At 37.6% G+C, this 13768-nt stretch overlaps 1 protein-coding gene and 1 long non-coding RNA gene across 3 annotated transcripts in view; one reads left to right on the top strand and one right to left on the bottom strand.

Annotated features, from left to right (window-relative positions):
* Positions 1-7895, bottom strand: part of LOC106937422 (uncharacterized) — an 11549-nt gene extending 3654 nt beyond the window's left edge. Inside the window, exons 1-2 of the long non-coding RNA XR_001422393.1 lie at positions 7885-7895; positions 228-232 (exon numbers count right to left, since the gene is read on the bottom strand). This is a non-coding gene — a long non-coding RNA (uncharacterized LOC106937422). The remainder of the gene's footprint in view (positions 1-227; positions 233-7884) is intronic.
* Positions 903-9686, top strand: LOC106937421 (uncharacterized). Of its 2 annotated transcripts, XM_015018931.1 has the most exons (9): positions 903-1086; positions 3459-3500; positions 3597-3818; positions 3917-4195; positions 5429-5704; positions 6291-6494; positions 7324-7437; positions 7709-7924; positions 8030-9686. In XM_015018931.1, the coding sequence occupies exons 1-9, from the start codon at positions 1053-1055 to the stop codon at positions 8239-8241; spliced, it is 1599 nt and encodes a 532-aa protein (XP_014874417.1). In that variant the 5' UTR covers positions 903-1052; the 3' UTR covers positions 8242-9686. The 2 variants fall into 2 exon arrangements, with proteins under 2 accessions (XP_014874417.1, XP_014874416.1); XM_015018930.1 differs by having other exon boundaries at positions 7709-9685.
* The last annotated feature ends 4082 nt before the right edge of the window (positions 9687-13768 follow it).

Below are 13768 nucleotides of genomic sequence, written 5' to 3'. Positions count from 1 at the left end.
ACGCCCGCCGGACCCGCCTCCGGGACTCCGGTTCCTGCGCCGGTGACGCCCGCCGGACCCGCCTCCCCGCCTCCCCGCCCACCCTGGTGGGTTGTTTTCTTGTTTCGGACTGTTTTTCTGGACTCTAGCCCTCCTGCCATCGTTGCCTTCTCCGCCCACCCTGTTGGGTAGTTTTTTGTTGGACGGTTTTCCTATGGACTCTTGCCCTCCTTCCGTCGCCCCTCCACCCACCCTGTTGGGTTGTTTTGTGTTTATTTGGACTTTTCTGTTGGGCGTATAGTAGCCGCCCCTTAAGGAGGGGGTACTGTCACGATCCGTGTTTATTTTTGAGTTTTCTGTGTTCAGTCCTGTTTCCCTGAGTCTCTGTCCTGTCCTCCCCGTTGATTGCTCCCCAGGTGTGTCTCATTCCCTTAATTACCCCGTGTGTATTTAAACCCACCTGTTGTCTGTGTTCCTCATCGGGTCCTTGTCTAAGTTTGTCTATTGTTGTCAACATACGTCTTGGTCTGCATCTGTCCGTCGTCGCAGTTGAACTGCTAAGTCCTGTGTCTGCGTCAGCTCTGTTTCAGTCTCTGTAGTCAGTTGCTACCGGCATCTAGCTGTGTGCTTGCCTCTCGCCGTGCTGCCTGTCTTGGACTGTTTTTTGAGCTTTATCTCTTCATTAAACCTTCATTATCATCTTCATACCTGGGTCTCAGGTTCTCTCCTCACCACCAACCACACCACCTTATGACAGAAATTTGGTTTTCTTCAATTTAATTTGACCATTTCTTTAATGTTTCTTTTATTTGGTAGTTTCATTCTAATGTTATTTTTGGATTCCATTCAGCGTCTCTCTGTCTGGTTTATGTCAGAACCCTCACAAGGTCTTTTCTCAGAAAGCGTGCTCTGTTTCCTTGTTGCAGCATTTTAGTGTTTGCTCCAACCCTCCAGCATCATAACACCACTGAACTTCCTCAACAGGAGTGAATATTTGACTCTGCAGTTTTGACTGAGGCCATTTGTCAGCGCCCAGCGGATGAGCTGACTTCTTGTCTGATTTGTTTGGAACGATGACAGGTGGACGGAAACTGCTGCTGCTGGCAGGTAAGGCAGGAAGCCGTTATCAGATCGATACCAGCTGATCTCTAAACATTCACTTTTTACTAGTTTGGCTGGTGTCGTTTTTACTTGATGAGTAACAAAAGCTTTTAAGCTTCTGCCTTCAGTTTCAGTTCAAGTCAGTTCTGTTTTAATGTTGACTCATCGTTTGCCTTAAAACATTTCCAAACCAACAGATATACAAGCAGCAATGTTTCTCGCTTTTTCAGTGTTTTCCTGGTGCAGCAAAACCAAGAATGGTTGACATGCAGGAGATGAATTAGAGAAAACACAGGGTGAAACTATTGCATTTTCTGGTCAACCAATCTTTAAAAAACCCGACTTGCCAATTTTAAAAAATAATTAACATCTAATTGTTGCAAGGTGAGAATACCTTTCTAATGTTCTGATTTTATTTTATTGAAAAACACTGAACGATGCCTGTAAAATAATAGAAACTTGTTTTATCTGAACTTGAGGCAGTTCTATCAAATATAAATAAAACATTCACAGCATTTTTGTCCAAACAACTAAACTAAACTACACTGAACAAAAATATAAATGGCCACGTCAGATGTTGTTACCATGTGGAGTTAACTGTAAATGAACATTTGCTGACATTTTATAGAACAAAAGTAATTTTTTTTCTTGATTTGAGATGAATTTTTAATCCAAACTGCTGTCAGCATTAATACTCGGTGAGTTGTTGTTTTACTCGGTGCATTGTGGGGCATGTCCACTGGGTGATCAGACAAAATGAACAGCTGGACAATAAAAGGCCCCAACATGTCACATGTTGTCACCAGTCATAAAGCCTCACATGTTATGTGGAGCCGTTGGATGCAGGACGTCCAGCAGAGCAGCAGCTGCACGGCTCGGGGTCCGTTATCGGACCATCGGCCGTTTGAGTTGGTTTCCAACAGACTGGCTCTACTGCAGATCCTCCTCATCCTCGTTTGACCGACTCCAGATCACCACATCCAACGTATCTGAGGATCGGCTCAGACCAGCGACACACAGCTGATGAGACTTCTGACCATCACACCTCAGACTGTCTGTAGCCGCCTGTGAGAAGCCAACAGGGTCACAATCAAACTCCTCAGCTCGACCCGTATCATGTCCAAAGGACAGTCAACCCGCTACAAACGGCCGAACCACCGCGATGTTATCAATGCCGATAAGAAGATCAGTAATTACTGAGAACATAGCTTGAGATTCTCTATATAATGCGTAACCCAAATGTTCATAAAACTCTTGTATTTGACGTGAGGCTTTATATTTTTGTTCAGTGTAGAAGAAAAAATTCAGTTCCTTTAACTTTTTACATTTCAAAAATACAAACTACAAACCTGTTCTGAGCCTCTTATCAAAAACAAAGTGCTTTGGAGTATTTGCTTTTACCAACAGGTTTGGTGTCAGTTAAGGACAAACTAACATGCCAACTTAAAGCATGAAGCGTTGAGTTTTAGGTTTCCTTGTGGTGCAAAATGAAAGTGCCCAAATACAGCAGCTTTGTGCAGACGTGACCTGGGGAGTGGCTGTTTTTCAGTCCTCTCTCAAAAATGTAAAGATCAGAAGAGGACAGTGGGCGACTTTCAGACCTTTGCGATGGTAGATAAGATCAGCAGATAAAGACGGTTTCACATGAAACCATCTGCTGAACGCCAAGCACTTAAAGAAACTGGTGCCGAACAATCTGTGCATCCTTATTAATAATCTATTAATTGATTTATGGAACATCAGAATATCTTTTCATTTAGAAGCTTTAGTTTATCACAAAAACATTAATACAACTGCATTTCAAATAAATACATTTCAGTTTGTTGTTTTGTGCAGGTAGCTTTATTTAGCCTTCTGACTAAAGCTACATCAAAATAAATAAAAACAAACACAAAAGTGTATGGGAGATGATGTACAACAGCTAAATTTAAGTCATTTTGTGATTCTAAATTCGATGTTTTAAATAAATAATGCAGATCTAAATAAAGATTTTATTTTTCTGACTTTAAATACATGATTACCTGAATGTGAAAAATTTTAAACAAATGCTAGTTTGTTGGGCTAATTAAAACCAATTGTTAAAGTAATTTTTTTTAAAAGATTTATATAATTGCATTTAGGTATATGATTTGTTAAAGGTAATGTAATCAAATATGTAGTTTGTTTTATAATTGAAGTCCTTTTCCGTTATAAGACGACATGCAGATGAAAAAAATTATCAAAAGGTTTTTTTTACTGAATCTTTCTATCAAACAGAATATTTTAATTCTAACATTTTCAAGTTAATTTCAGCACAAGTTTAGAAAATACTTCTAAACTGATCAGAAATGTGTCTGATTACTGAAAACAAATTAACTTTATTTTGATCAATAATGCAGCAGTGATCGCTCTCCTGGTGGGAACTGAGCAGAAACCAACAGGTAATCCAAGTTTTCTGACAGATCCTCCATGTTACTTCCTCAAGGTCATTTCTACAGACAATAATGCTCTGATTTTTAAATCCTCTGCATCCTTAGTGTACATGACTCCCAACCTGTCACCGATCTTCGCTGGAGATTTGCTGTACTTGCACTGTAATGATAGTCAGGATGGGAGCACAGCAATCTGGAAGTTTAAAGGCAACAAGAAAAACCAAAGTAACACCCTGAAGATAGCAGCTGCTTCCTCCAAGGACTCAGGAATCTATAATTGTACAATCAACGGCCAAACAAGCGATGACTTCAACTTAAAAGTTTTTGGTAAAAATACAGATGGAAAATACGGAGCTCAAACTCCCAAAGATGAGAAATAAATAGTTAACTGATTGTTATGATGAATGTGTTTGTGTCCAACACAGAATACGTTCCCATCGCATCACTTAGCATCACAACAGGCCAGCCAGTGATGCGCAAGAACGCCAAAGTCCTGCTGGAGCTTACAAACGATGACGGACTGGAGGGATGGTGGTGCAGGGTCAACCGGGGAATGAAGACCAGAACAATTAAACTGAAATTGAACAACAAAAATCCAACATCATTTACCTTTGAAACTACAGAACTGAAAGTCCCCGAGACCATCTACTGGTGTGAAAAGAACAATACAAGGAGAAGTAACCAGGTTGTTCTCAGGACCACTGGTAGGGTTAACCTCATTAGAGACACATCACCAACAAGTTAATATATGGCTTAGAAAAAGCCTGGTTTAGTCTGGTCAGTTTAGAAAGCCTTGCCTACCAACCTCTATATAAAACTGTAAAAACTACAGTGGACCCCCGCCTACTGATGGTTCACTATTTAAGGGTTTTCTGTGGAAGGTAACTCCAAATTATTTGCAGAAGATTTGCCTAGTCGCAGAGTTTTCATATCTAATATATTGTGAAGTAAAATGCTGCTTGGGAACCTGAAATGCTGCGGTGCAAAGCTACTGGACATCAATCAATCAATCAATCAATCAAATTTTATTTGTATAGCACATTTCAGCAGCAAGGCATTTCAAAGTGCTTTACATAATTAAAATAAAAACAGCATGTGGCATTGAATAAACAGTGAGAAAGAGATTTTGGAAAAAAAAAAAGATAAAAACATTAAAACCCCTTTTAGGACTTCAGTTAAACGTCGTTTAACTGGGGCTCCAACCCTCTGGGACTTTAGTCAAAAACACCGTTTGACAAGGACTCCAACCTCTAGGTTTTTAGTTGAAACGCCGTCAACTGGGACTCTAAACCCCGTAGGACTTTAGTTAAACGTCGCTTAACTGGGACGTTTTCCGGGGGGCTTTACATCATTAACACGTAGATAGTGAGAAAGAGAAATAAAAAGAAATTAATAAATAGATAAAAAGTAAAGATAAAAACATTAAAAATATCGAAGACATCAAACCCTGCACTCTAACCCTAATTTAGCCATAAGCAACTCTAAGCAGGTGAGTTTTAAGATTCAAAGGCACCCAGTGTTTCAGCTGTTTTATGTGCTGTTGGTGCTGATTGGTAAAAACCCCCCAGGAATGTAGGCAAGATGGTTCTTGGGGAGGTTTCTACGTTTTCCTTGGATATCTGTGGCTGTCTAAGGAAAGCCACAGATATGAACTGCTGTGATAGTGCTAAAACAGTTTCCACTGAACATCAATGCATATTAAGGTATATTTGACCTTTGAACTATAAAATAGGCAGCTATAACTATGTTTTCCAGTATTCACAGATTTTTAGCTATTTGCGGCATTAGCCAATCCAAATACTGGGGGTTCACTGTGGTCTTGTAGTTTGTGAATATTAAATTTTACCAGAGCAAAATAATAATTTCCAAACATAATAAACTTTAAATGCTGGAGTATTTTTGGTCTTTCGTTTAATCCTGTTCCAACTGTCTTTCAGACAATGAAGTGATTCTGGAAATGTATCCGTTCCCTGCAATAGCAGGAGAGAAAATGACCCTGAAATGTCTTGTGTGGGGAACGGAGGAAGTTACTAAATCTGTCTTCTACAAAGAGAACACCAACATCATGAGCGTTCAGGGAGATACGTATAATATCCCTACAGTTAATGAACCTGGGGTGGAAAGATATAAGTGTAAAGCCACCTACAGATACAAGGACCAGACAGTGGACCCACATGTATATGATTCTGATGTTCAGGATGTACCTGTCCATGGTATGTAAACTCAGCCGTCCCTTTCTGAATGCCATTGTTATTGTTCTACGTACGACCGATATCGTCTATTTACAGTTTGCTGTTCACTGCTAAGTAGTTTTACTGGAATCAGACTAGCAGCTGTCCTTCTTCTCTCCAGAAGCTGCAGTCAATGCTCCACTGAAGGCCGTTGCTATTAGCTGGGCTTTCTTTTTATCGGCTTCCTTTGTCTGGTTCTGAGCTGGTGAACATGTTATCAGCTCCAATCAACTGTAAAACCAATTGACAGAAAAAAACCACCCCAAAATCTTTGGGTTTTTTTTAGTTGTGACTAACTAGAGGCTGACTTTTTTTGTGCTTTCGGGTCAGTAGTGGTGCAGATGTTGGAGTTCAGGTCTGGAGCTCATCAGTATCTTCCTAACTACGGACACCAAAACATCAAATTTGGATAAAATGCTTGTCAAATTCATTTTAACTAAGCTGTTCTTGTTTCACTTAAGTATTGCAGTTAGCTGACGGATTTATATATTTGCCAGTAAATCTCGTCTGCTGTGAGGTTTGAATAACTTTTGGCCCGGCTGTAATGGACTCGTTCTGCCTGTTCCAGTTTGCCCCGTCAGAGCGGTGCTGTCTGACACCATGGGGTGCTCCTGTCCATCATGTGATAGACAGGGGTCATACATGTACTACAAGCAAAATGGTGACTCCTGGACAATGCTCGGTCAAAACAAACATCCAGACGGCGACGGTACTTACCACTGCAGAGCTGTTATGGATAACATGAGGACTTTACCCAGCAATGCTGTGAGATGTGAGTATCTACTTATAAACCAGCTTCCTCCTGCAAGCTTCCTGTAAGCTTGCAGTTTACTTTAAAAAGTAAACTGCTCAGTGAACTGAGCGAGTTAATCATCAGTGGTCAATCATCCAAACTAGACGATGGTGTAAATTAGTGTCTTCTAGTGACAGTCAATATCTACTCTCCTCACTGGGGAGCTAGCAACAACGTAGATGGACGCTGAAAACAACTTCTAATGCTGCGTTCAGCATTTCGCATGTCAGACGCTTGATATCAAGTGTCAGAATTGCTCTTGATGCGCATTGGGAAGAGTCTCTTGGCTTTTTTCCTCTTCCAGTCTCTTTGTACAATGGTGGGTGAAAAATTGAGAGTGTCTTGGCTTTAGTTAATGAAAGCAAGTACGCCTCTGCGCCATGTTTGAATTCAGGTGAGTTTCACCAACTAGCTGTGTGCTCATAAAGCCCAGTTTGACAACCTGCTGTTCTGTGACGGTGCCTACATCTCCTGGCAGGACACCAGTTACATCCCACCGCTATGGCATTCTCACAGGCCAGGGAATAGCATACTGGAGTCTCTCTGACTGGTAAAAGTTCAGTTCCAGCATCGTTGCCCATCAAATGTTAAACATTTCAAACATGAGACGTGCTGCCAGACTTCTCATCATGCCATAAACAAACATCCACGTAGACATTGTATGTAAACCAGTCGCTTCTGACACTCAAATCGCTTTTGGTCTGAATGCAGAGTACTACTTCACTTGCAAATTAAACTCGGTAGCCCTGTTTCCAAGTTGACAGTCCAACCTTATTTCATATCCTGATGTTCCATGTTTCTTTTTCAGATAATCACAGTATTTCTGGACCGGTGATTGGGATCTTGTTTTTCATCGTTCTGTTGGGATTGCTCATTTTTGCCATGGCATTTTATAAGTGGAATAAGAAGAGAAATGAGAGAGGTTAGTGCCATTCTTGTTTTGCACTTTTTGACGATGGTGGTGATGGTGGTAGGAGATCAGACCGTAATCAGTGGGTTGCTGGTTTGATTCCTGCTCCAGTCGCCTCTGTGGTCATATTCTTGGGCAAAGCGCTTATCCTGCTGCTGGAGGTGGTCAGAGGGTGCTTGTGCATGGCAGCCTCGGTTCTGACTTGATAAAGCAATGTAGAAGTACAAGCCATTTACAATTCTGCTAACACACATCGTCACATTTCTCTCTTTTATTATTGTAGTGGACATTTACGAGCAAGTCCCGATGAGGCAAGGGGATACCAATTATGAGGCTATAAACGTGAGGCAAGTGAAAGAGGGTGAATACGACACGCTTCAACCTGGAGTAGAGGGCAGGCAGAAGACAGGTGGCGAATACGAAGCACTGACGAAACGGGAAGGCAAAGACGAAGTTTACCACACTCTGGGAGAAAACGTAGCGTCGGGAGGAGACGGGGGTTACGAAGCTCTGAAGACAGCAGGAATCCAAAAAGATGAATATGAAACCCTGAAAACCAAGCAACCGGAGGGCGGGACGGGCACAGAAAGCGGAGGAGACGGAGGTTACGAAGCTCTGAAGACAGCAGGAATCCAAAAAGATGAATATGAAACCCTGAAAACCAAGCAACCGGAGGGCGGGACGGGCGCAGAAAGCGGAGGAGACGGAGGTTACGAAGCTCTGAAGACAGCAGGAATCCAAAAGGATGAATATGAAACCCTGAAAACCAAGCAAGCAGAGCTGGAGAAAGTGGAAGAGATAAAAGAGAAGAAATGAGAGAGAGGCTTAGAAGGATGATGGGTCTCCTTCCACCCAATGGTGGACAGACCCGCCCAGAAATGATCCTCAAGTCAGAAAATCTAAACTTTGATTCATTTTCACTCAGGTAGAAGTGAAAAGTACATCCAAAACGTTAAAAGTGTTTGGTATAAAGGCGACTCAATACCGAGTGACGGTTTGATCAAGACATCTGATTTAATTTGTTCAAATTGATCATCAGACAAGAAAAAAAAAAGTTGCCTGCAAATCCTGGAATCCTAAAGGTCAGGAAAAAAATAATTTTGTTCACAATATAAAGTTCATCGAAATGATACTTATAGAAGGTAAAGTATATATTATGTTAGAACAAAGTACTTCTACTGACAATACATACTGTTTACTGTACATTAATTTGACCTACCAATGACACAGCATATAGAAAATACTATAACAATTAACTTGTCCAAACAAAAACTGTAGATTTATGTGTTTCTGATGTATCTTTCATTTTAATTCAGTCAGTAATTAGAGAGATGCTTATTTACTGGATAGAGTATCAGAACTATTAACCCATTACTGTTACTTAAAAAATATTATTTAAGTACGGTAAGGTAAAACTACTATATAAACGTTACTACAATAAAAGTGAGATACTTCTCACCTCTTCAAAGCAGTCAGTGCCCGTATGTATGTAAAAATACTACTACTAATAATAATATACATTCAATACATTTCAGTTTATATAAATTGTATAACTATGGAGAGTGTATGTATAACTATTTTGGTTCACCTGTTATTTGTTTATTATTTAAATAATTCAAATTATTAAAATATCAACAGATAGAAGTACAACATTCATTTTGGGAGATAAACAATCAACAAACAAAACATGTCTGGAAGCAGAGTTTCCACTTTTCTTCTTTTTCAGTCATTTTCATACATGTTTTATTGCTAGCTTTCATATTTCATGTACTTTGAATTGCAGTAATAAACATTATTTTCTCATCTTGCTTAGACAGATTAAGCTGATGTAACTCATACTTTAAGTTCTGACAACATTTGCATTACATTTTCAGGACATATGCACAGCTTCAGAATAAGAAAATTAACATTTAGCAGTAAACCATGCAGATTTTTCTATCATAAAATGCAATATTACATGCTTCAGTATTAATCTTACAGATTCCTTTTTTGTGGCAAAAATCACATTTTTGTACGCAGCTGTAAACATTTATACAGTATTTTGTTTTTTGTTCAAATCTGCTCAAATAAAAGTTGAATAAATCACTTTTTGGTCCAGTTGTGTTTTACTACAGAGTGATAATAAATGACGATAGTAATAAGCCATTTGATGTATTGTTTTAATGTCCAACCAGCTGAAACTTTGGTCATTTTGAGCATTTATTACAAACAAAAACACAAATATTTCAGTACAAATGAGGCCTTCACCCTTTAGGCTTTAGGAAATTATTACATTTTTAAATTAACTCTACACTTTCAAAATCATTTTTTTTTATCTGATTCCGTTACTATCATAGACTAAACTGAAGTTTCTTACACAATTTCTGAAAAAACAGGAACATGTAGAAATTACCAGAAGAGTTTAGTCTGTCTCTTAAAGAAAGAGCCTCAAATTCAAAGAACTTTGATTTAAAAAATAATAACTTTAAAATTAATCTTTAGAAAATTGCTAATTAGTAATTTACTTCAATAGCTATTGAGGGAGAAATGGTGCTACATGTGAAATAAATAGTTACTGTCACATTCTTACTTTAGTTGAAGACATTTTTTACTGTTTCTTTAAATCTTTTTCCTATTTGTTCTCATGTGGGTCTCCATTTTCTTAGTACCGTAATACATGTTCATTTTCTCTTCCTTCTTGTCTGTATTTGCCTCCTTAGTAACATATTTGTTGAAATAAAATTCTTTCCTCGGTCAAATTGGTGCTTTTATTTAAAATTCACTAAACCTCCAGCTTCAGAGTTTGTGTTGCTCTTCCACCCAAACGGCGATAAATCAGCACTTACCCAAGATGACAGATGCTAGCCAGCGGTATCGTAGCAGCTAGCTAGCGGTATAGTAGCAGCTAGCCAGCGGTATCGTAGCAGCTAGCTAGGGGTAGCATCAACCATATTTATATTATGTCTATGGCATCAACCGCCAAGAGTCAGGACGCAATGAAGACGTGTTTGCGCGCGACTCAAAAAAAAAAAAAAAAAAAAAAACTATTGCGGACAGAAAAGTCTCGCGAGAAAAAAATAGAATACTCTTAGTTTTTATGGCAGTTGACAAGCAACGTTTAGTGTGGCATTAAATTAGGACGCTAAACAAAATAATTAAAATAATAATAATACAAGAGGAAAAAAATGTCGGTACCTTAGCAAAAAACAATAAGATTCAGAAGTGGAAATTTTGACCAGCTGTAATTTTTTGTCCTGTAAATTGCGTACCAGTTCCCTTCTCTTGAATAAAAAAATAAATCAATAGAATATTTGAGATTAAATGGTTTTCCGACCACAAAATTTAAAACTTGCTATTAAGGTATTTCAAGACAAATTATTATTATTATTATTATTAACTGAATTTAAGACTTTTTCAGGATGAGTTTGGGAGGAAATATGCAACTATGGTTCTCTGCAATTTGAAGTTTGATTTGATTAAGATGACACAAAAAATCAGTGGTTTAATTATTGAGCAAAGTATAAATAGTTGCTGTCAAAAATCCAAACACATTACTTCCTTTCACAGAGTTTTATTATTTTTAACAGTTGTCTGCCTAATTTTCCTTTGGAAACAAAGTTAGTGGTTAAATTAAAGTGACTTCAAATCTGAATTTGTCCAGAGTATAAATAACTTAGAGCTAGAACTCCTAGAATAAGAGCCAAGATGCAGTCTAATGATAATATATAACCTCACTCATTTCTATAGTTTCCATGTTCATCTTTATTTCCTGTTTAAAATCTTCAGCATTGAGAGCAACAGATTAAGATAGAAGCAACATAAATGAAAGTAATGCATAAAAAGCCATTTGGTTGCATTTTGTATTTGCATTTTGTGAAACACACCCAAGATTAAACCTGCATGCAAAAAGCAAGATATGAAAGCGCAGCTGTTTTCTTCCTGTTTCAGGCCCAGTTCAATAATCGCTTCATCATATTTTCAGTTCAATATAGTTTAATTTAAGTTCACACCATTTTATTCACCAACTGCATTTTAATTAAAGCTACATTAAGAGCAGACTGTTCTTTTCAAAATCCACATTTTCAGGTAATAAGAAAAAACTGAAATATCAAAATAAAACTGTGACGCCGTCCTTTTAAAAGCTTGGGTTGTTTTATTTTTGGAAAATATACCTCACTGTGTAGTGACATAACTGTTGAAAATCTAATGTTTTGTGTCTTACTGTTAATACACAGGATTATTTTTAAAACAGAAAAGCACCAATGAATCCTGTTTCTGACATAACTACATATTTCAACAATGTTGTTTTGATTTTTGATGCATACATCTAAGCAAAATATTTAATATTTCAAGTGTTTTCTTGCTATTCTGATCATTAGAGTATAACTAGCTGACGTTAGCATGTTAGTCAGGCCATCTGTTCATGTAGCTACCCTCCAGGTAGCAGCTAACAGCTCTCCTAGCTCCCCAGCTCCATGTGTTGGTTTTCCCAACAATATTAGTAACAAAAATGAATGGGGCTTTAGGCCAGCTGACCAGTAGTGTGCAGCCACACATACTTAAAACCTCAGGATTGGTAAAGTGAAACCAGTTTCTCATTAATGCTGAAGTCAGTTAAAAAACAAATGGTCTTCATACGATCAATAGCCATTTTCCTTCTTTGTCATTTCTTAGTTTCTCTTCCCCATTTACTTGATTTCCTCTTCTTGCACTTTAGATCAGTAACCGTGGCGATGGACATCTATTTAAAGAAAAACAGCTTCAGCAAAAAACAACAAAAATATCCGATAACTGCACAAAAATCAACACCCCTATGTTTTATTATACAACATTTCCACATGTACAGGATTTTTTTAAACAGTTCAGTTTCACAAATAAATCAGTTGAGACAAATCAATGAAAAGTCAAAAACTAACTTGTTTTTGCTTTTACACCACTCAGTACCATCCTGTGGCATTTCTTTATTTTTAGATTTATTCTGGGATCTAAGTATATGAATATATGAGAACATGCCACTAAAAATAAAACTATGTGCATTTGTACAATACACCAGTTAATTGATTTATCGGCTCGTTTATTTAAGAGTCCGTCAGAGTGATATAAGACTTAATGTGCTGATGCCGTTTGTGCTTTTCCTGGTTCATATTTAGATCTATGCTAACGCCAGACGAAGCTGGTGAACAATAAATTAACATAAATAACAAACAAATCACATATAAAACAAATTTATCAGAAATTAAAATGATGGATTTGAATGAAAACGGAATTATGAAGGACCTAAACTCAGACACTAATTTATGAAGATGTTATTTTGCGTAATAACTTTCCTTCAATAGGCAAAAAGGTCAACAACTTTTGTATTTTCTGTTCATTTTACAAAATAATTTTCATCTATATCTCTACACACAGAACAGATCTGCAACTGTTGACTTCCTCATAAACCAATACTACAGAATACATCATTATTTTGTTGTATTGGCACAATGCTTTTCTTAAAGGATAAAAGATTAACACTATATTTTGCAAAAACTTTCTGCTGGTTGAAAAAAAACTTTAGACTTAGTCAAATTTTCACCTAAGAGAAATGTTCACACAGAAACCTGCTGGGCTACGTCTTTAATCCAAACACCAGGTCAGAGCAATAACCCAGTTTACTGAGTTACAGGATAAACTACAAGACGGCCATTTTGAACTACAGACCAACAACCAGATCAGACCTCGACGAACCTCGTATTCTGGATGAAAGAAAATATTTTGCAGTGTAATAATGATAATGTCACAGTAATAATCACAGAACAACTTTTTTCACTTATGCTAACGTTAGCTTGTTAGCTGCTAAGTAGTTAGCACAAGCTAATGCTAGCTATGCTAAACATTCAGACACTGACTGAAGAACTGGTCTTAAAGTAAATACAACAAACTACATTTCATACAGTGTTATTAACTTTATAATCCAAACTTAACTGTCAGCTAAAGTCATTTTAGGCGTCGTTAGCTTTAACAAACCGTTCTATGCTAAACGATTAGCTTATTTTTCTTTGGTATAATTACTTTAATTTTTGTGTAGATAATGTAGCAGGTTTCAGATGGACACTATTACCTGAATATTTTAGATTTTACTCTCATTTAATTCACTTTTGTTCTAAATAACCAAAATAAATGAAATTATGATAAGACAAAAATAAATTTATGACTTCCTGTTGATGGTTACAAAGGACCAAATAAAATAAATAAATCATCATATTTTGTTATAAAAATCACATTTCCTTACAGCAGACTATTGCTGAATATTATAATATTTAGGACCTGGTTGTCTTTAGTTGTCGCAGTATGCTGAAAGTTTCCCACTGTGGGTCAAAATGGA

This window comes from Poecilia latipinna, unplaced genomic scaffold, assembly GCF_001443285.1.
Source record: "Poecilia latipinna isolate Pla-1442-1.1 unplaced genomic scaffold, P_latipinna-1.0 Scaffold2341, whole genome shotgun sequence".
Classification (NCBI taxonomy): Eukaryota; Metazoa; Chordata; class Actinopteri; order Cyprinodontiformes; family Poeciliidae; genus Poecilia; species Poecilia latipinna.
Note: the sequence above shows the minus strand (reverse complement) of the source record. Positions and strands in the feature narration are given on the sequence as shown.